This window comes from Corylus avellana, chromosome ca10 (assembly GCF_901000735.1).
Source record: "Corylus avellana chromosome ca10, CavTom2PMs-1.0".
In the NCBI taxonomy this organism is placed as follows: Eukaryota; Viridiplantae; Streptophyta; class Magnoliopsida; order Fagales; family Betulaceae; genus Corylus; species Corylus avellana.
Window position 1 is genome coordinate 6,134,885 of NC_081550.1, and position 5,794 is coordinate 6,140,678.

General features: G+C 35.7%; 1 protein-coding gene across 1 annotated transcript; it reads left to right on the forward strand.

The window, feature by feature from the left end:
* The first annotated feature begins 2,567 nt into the window (after positions 1 to 2,567).
* LOC132162803 (AT-hook motif nuclear-localized protein 7-like) lies at positions 2,568 to 4,466 on the forward strand. Its single transcript, XM_059573032.1, has 5 exons — positions 2,568 to 2,811; positions 3,306 to 3,328; positions 3,459 to 3,587; positions 3,861 to 4,025; positions 4,122 to 4,466. The coding sequence occupies exons 1-5, from the start codon at positions 2,568 to 2,570 to the stop codon at positions 4,464 to 4,466; spliced, it is 906 nt and encodes a 301-aa protein (XP_059429015.1).
* Positions 4,467 to 5,794: the final 1,328 nt, after the last annotated feature.

Below are 5,794 nucleotides of genomic sequence, written 5' to 3' on the forward strand. Positions count from 1 at the left end.
TTTTTTTTTCCAAAACTTTTCCCATTTTTCCTCGCATGTTCTCCTTTTCCCAAAACTTTTCTCACATTTAATAATATTTAAATGATATAGATAAAAATATAGCTAATCGGATGTGGATGCATTTAAAAATTTATTAGTTAAACTAGATAAAAGTGAGTTTTGAAGAGTTATTTTACATAAAAATTTAGCTCCTCCATTAGGAATGTTCTTTCCCCGCTCAAACTATCACTCCAATGACAATCTACCCCCTAAACTATCAATTACAACAACTTACCCTTCAAACTACCAAAACAATGACAAAGTACCCCCCAATGCTAGCAAAATGACAAAATTACTCCTATACAAATTTCAATAAGACAACAATACCCTTAAAATTTTGAAAAAAAAAAATTAAATTTTAGTATTTTTGTTTTTATTTTAGTTAGGGTAATTTCGTCTTTTTTAAAAAAAATTGGGGGTATATTATCATTGTTTTGGTAGTTTGGAGGGTAAATTGTCGCAATTGATAGTTTGGAGGGTAGATTGTCATTAGGGTGATAGTTTGAAGGGGTTAAGTGGACTTTAATCTTTTTTTTTTTAAGCGTAAACGGCGAATTTTTAAATGACGTGATTTTTTTAAAAAAAGTTGTTTCAATAAAAAAAAAAAAAGCATTTAATATATATTAAATGCTTCTTCTTCTTTTTTTTTCTTTTTTTTTTTAAGGTTATTGCTGTTAATCCCCGCAAGCGAGAGATGAAAAGACAGGTAGTTATTAACCTTCCGCTAATCATTAACTGCACTAATCGCATTAACCACTTTTGAAGGTGGTTAGGAAAAATCATTAATCACCTAGGCGGTTACAGTTAGCAGTTTAAGGTATTTTCAAAACAGCTAACCGTTAACCGGTTAACGGTTAGCTATTATATATATGAAACGAGGTCGTTTTGGTTTTTTTCTTTTAATTTTTTAATTTTTTTTTTAAAAAAAACGGTTATTAGGGTTATTAACCGCTAACTGCCCGCTTAGGCGGTTAGCGGTTTTAGCTAATAACCGCTAACTATGACCTTATTTTCACCCCTACTGTGAGTGCCAACAACTTCAACTCCACGGAGGAGAAAAATGGCTAAATCGCATTTCTTTTTTCTTACCCAAAACAAATGAAGCAATGATAGAGTATAATGAACCTTAGCTTTACCACGACCAGCCAATATGTTGTAAACACCGCAGTTGCTTACGGAGATTCTTGCGATTTTGGGAAGATGACGAAAAAATACAAGCTACCATTACATAATCTGGGGCAGTTATAACCGCCCCGCAACTGCTAACTGCTTATAACCGTTAACCGTATAACCATATAACTGCTTTGGTAAACAATTATAAAAAACTGTTAACCACTTAAGACAGGGCGGTTAGCTGTTTTAGGGGTAGGAAAAATTGGTTAATAATTGCTAACTGCCTACCTTTATATATAATAATATAAATATAAATATATATTTTATATTAAAAATATAATATGAAAACGACGTTGTTTTGGTGTTGAACACTAATGATGTTGTTTTAAATACAAGTTAAAGATTGGGTTTCATCATATTCATTGTTTTTGAAAACATATTGACCCAAAACTATTTAAAATAAGCCAAAAAAAATATGCACTATGAAGGCCCAAGGCACCTTAAAAAGACCAAAGCTCATATTAAAAAAATTGGTTATTAAACTGCTGGTTATAAAATTAGCTACTAACCACCTAAGCGGAGCTTATTAAAATCTAATAATCGCGTTAGGCAGTTGTGGTTATCGATTTTAACCAATAATCCGCTAACCACAACCGCTTGTACACTCCTAAAACTAAAGTTCAAGCAATTTAGCGATAAAATTGATAGATTGGTTTGAATCGATTTTGGGTTTTTATTTATTTATTTGGAGTTAGTAATTTTTAATTATTTTATGCACTCCACTTGACACAAAAAAATATAGATTACTTGTGATATACAATCACATCATAAGATATACTGATTTGGTTAAAATATGCGGCATGAGAGTCATATACCATTATTTTAAGTGAAGTGACATAAATTTCCGTCGAAAAATGGACGAAAGTGTCAAATGAGTATTTCGCTTAAAAATGTATTCGACTTGTTACACTTTTAAAAATTGAGTTGGTGGTTTGATAATGGCCATAACTAAATGTACCAAAACCAAATTCAAACCTTAATAATATAAAAGAAGTATAATAATTTTATTTTGTCTTTTTTCCCTCAAATCCCAAGTCAATTTTTCAGAAATTGTTGCTTAGAAAAAAGAAAAATAATTAAATAAAAAATTGTCAAAAGGGCATTCTTGGGAGACGAGAAAACAATAGTCCCTGTATAAATACGTGCTGAGCGACGTGTAGTTTCCTCACCATTGCGCTACTTCCCAAGAATCCGAATTCAATCTAACAAATTTCATTTTCTCTTCTGGCGCCTTTTGCACTGTACGTACTTATTCAAACTCTTTCTTCGTCTTTGTCAGAGCCAAACACACTCTCTCTCTCTGTTTAACTTGGTTCTCATTTCCTTTGAGAATTCTCTTGGTTTTCTCTTGGTCCATGGAGGTAGTGCCCGATGTTGATGGGCCGGGCGTGGGCGTGGGCGCAGAGAAAGCTGGGCCAGTCGTAGCGGTGGGCTCAGGAGAAGGGTCGTCCGGCCCAACAGGCTTAGGAGGTGTAGTGAAGAGGAGGGGGAGGGGGAGGGGGAGGGGGAGGGGTAGGGGCAGCCTAGGAAGTACGATCGATGGGGGCAGACTGGGCCTTCCGTCTGCAATGTCTGAGACCCTGTTCTTGCCTTCTTGGGGTGAGTTTCTTGCGCTTCGTGCAATTAAAAAAAAAAAAAAAAAAAAGGTCTTGATATCTAATTTTGAGTTATAATTCGATATTTTGTTGTATGGTATATATCCGTTTTGAGTCTCCTTTTTAGAGTTTCTTAATTCTGCTATTTGGGTTATTTTCAGTTTTTATTGTTATTGTTGTAATGTTGTCATTGTCTTTAGTGGTACAATAATCATGTATGGTGGTGGGTATGGAAGTTTTGATGTTATGGACTTAGTGAATTTATCTGGGTTGATAAAGCTAGGCTCTTCGAGGGCCTTGTAAGAATTCCCACAAAGTTTTTAGATTATTTTATTTTTATTTTTTAACTAGAATGATTTAAGGGTGGGTTGGGACAACCATGTTAAATTTGTAGTATAGTTATACGATAAAAATGTGATTTATAATAACATTACTAGTTAAGAGTAATATATTTTTATAGGTTTAGTTGTTTCACACATGAACTTTTTATGCATGCAGGTGACTTGCTGCAGCCACAGCAGGTAGAGATTTCACCCTTCATCTACTCATTGTCAAGATCAATGAGGTAATATTAGATGGATGTGAGAGAATTTGCTTGGCATATTTTCTATTCTATTAATGGTACATTAAGACTTTTTATGTCATTTGCAGGATATCGTTAGAAGGATAGCGTTATGTTTTCAGGGTCCTCGGTCAGTTTGTATTATTTCTGCTACTGGTGTGCTCTCCAGTGTTATAATTCGCCATTTTGGTCCTTCTGGTTCTGTTAGACAATATGATGTACGTTTGAATCTTCTTTTATCATTCCTTTTTCCCTAATTAATTTTTTTCTTTTTCTTGACTTGCTGGGTGGCTAGTTTTTTTTTTTTTTTTTTTCCTACATATATTTGTCAACTTATTACTATAAATTCTCCAGTTACATTTGTCAAGATTCAAGAACATGGTTACTGGAGAATTTACCTTCAATCATTTTAGTGTCACTGTTACCATTTGGTTCCAATTCATTTATATGAAATTAGAAATTTAAAGGGTTTTGTTTGCTCTTTCATGCAGGGTCCCTTTCAGATTTTGAACTTAACCGGATCATATACATCATCTGAAAACGAAACCGGTGATGTACATCGCATAGATGGCAAGTTAATGATCACATTGGCGAAGCCTAATGGCGAAGTTTTTGCTGGTGTCGCGAGTACACTGATTGCGGCCGAACCCATACAAGTAAGCTAGCCCTTGCTTGCTTTTCTAATGTTTTTAAGATTGACATTGTTAGCTTGAAAATTGCCTAATTATTATGGGTTCTCTTGATGTTTTCAGCTCATTGTTGGCAGTTTTAGGCAAAATTCCAACGCGGCTGCAGCCAGAATTCCTCGTGTTCCCAAATTGGGAGGAGTTCCCGGTGCTCATATTTCTAAAATGACTGATGGTGATGATGATACCTGCACAGCACCGGCATCTACATCCTTGGAAGCAGCCCATGGAGGAGCCGATTTGGGAGGAGTTCCCGGTGTTCATATTTCTAAAATGACTGGTGGTGATGATGATACCTGCAGAGCACCTACATCTACATCCTTGGAAGCAGTCCATGGAGGAGCCGATTTGGGAGGAGTTCCCGGTGTTCATATTTCTAAAATGACTGGTGGTGATCATGATGATCAATAGACAGAGGCTGACACAGAGGCTGACTGGTGGTGATGATGATAATTTGGATAAATACATCTGCAGGCTCTCTCTCTCTCACGACAATGACAAATACACAGATTCTGACTGGAGAAATTGAAAGCAGCTTTCTAACTTGGCATTGGTGGCAGTTGAAGATGAATACCTATACTTTCCAATGAAGTACATCTGGGATTTACTGATTTTTGTAGTTCTATATTGCTAACTTCGAACTGAAAGATCACCAATTCCCCCACACAATTTTTTTAGGAAATGATGAAGCATATTCAAAATTTGAGGCTTTTTTTGTTTGTTTTTGTTTGTTTTTGTTATGGTGCGTGATCTGCATGTTAGTTGTTAAAACTTTGAGGGAATTTAGAAATGACTTTTGAATTAACAAACAGATCGAAGAGATGAATGGAATAAATACTTTCACGCTTCATGTACTGTTGTTAGTTTTATTCTCCATGTTCTTACCATTTGTCTTTGTTTTCTTCCCTTTTCAAATCATGTCAAAGAAATATTCACTTTTCTCAAGAAAAATAGAAGTTTTCTCTTTTGTTTTCTATCGTACTGATAATAATACTTGTTTTTATGAACTTGAGAGCATCAGAGTTTGGGTTTTATTTTTTGTCAAGTCCAAATAGGAGGTACCTGGACGGAAGCCTGGATGGCGAGCGGGAAGGCTGGGAACTCACTAGTAGGTAGGGGTGGGCAGATTAACCGCGCGATTACCGACCGTCGTCGGCCGGTAATCGGTTAGGATTTGTATATAGATTCGGTAATCGGAACAAAATTTTGCTTATCGGTTTTCGATATACCTGATAAGAACCGATATTGGGGGTATAAAACGACATCGTTATTGGGTTTTTTTTTTTGTCAAGTCCAAATAAGAGGTACCTGGACGGAAGTGTGGACGACGAGCAGGAAGGCTAGGAACTCACTGGAAGGGCTGAAAAGGAGGGCGGTTATTAACCGTCCGTTAACTGCCAACTGCCTATATATATAGTAAATGTATAATAAGTCCTTAAGTCAACCTGCCAAAATTAAAATATCCCTAAGGTTTTTTTTTTTTTTGGAAATTTACTTCCTAGGTTAATCGAAATACCAATAAAATTCCTACCGTTAGATTTTTGTAACGTTTGTTAGTCTCAATCAAAACGCATTGTTTTGTCATGTTAGCATAATAATTGTTTATTAATTTAATTTTAAAATTAAATAAAAATAAATAAATAAATAAGTTGAAGGGGTGGCCAACGATGGGGCTGCCACCCCTGGCCACCCCCCAACCCCAATGGGGTGGCCGCATGCCACCCCAAGCGTGGGCTACC

What these genes read in the sequence shown, in the direction of transcription:
- LOC132162803 (XM_059573032.1), top strand. Translation starts at nt 2,568, where the DNA reads ATGGAGGTAGTGCCCGATGTTGATGGGCCGGGCGTGGGCGTGGGCGCA. An exon ending in CCTGTTCTTGCCTTCTTGGG is followed by an intron (nt 2,812 to 3,305) that starts GTGAGTTTCTTG and finishes TTATGCATGCAG; the next exon opens with GTGACTTGCTGCAGCCACAG. An exon ending in ACTTGCTGCAGCCACAGCAG is followed by an intron (nt 3,329 to 3,458) that starts GTAGAGATTTCA and finishes TGTCATTTGCAG; the next exon opens with GATATCGTTAGAAGGATAGC.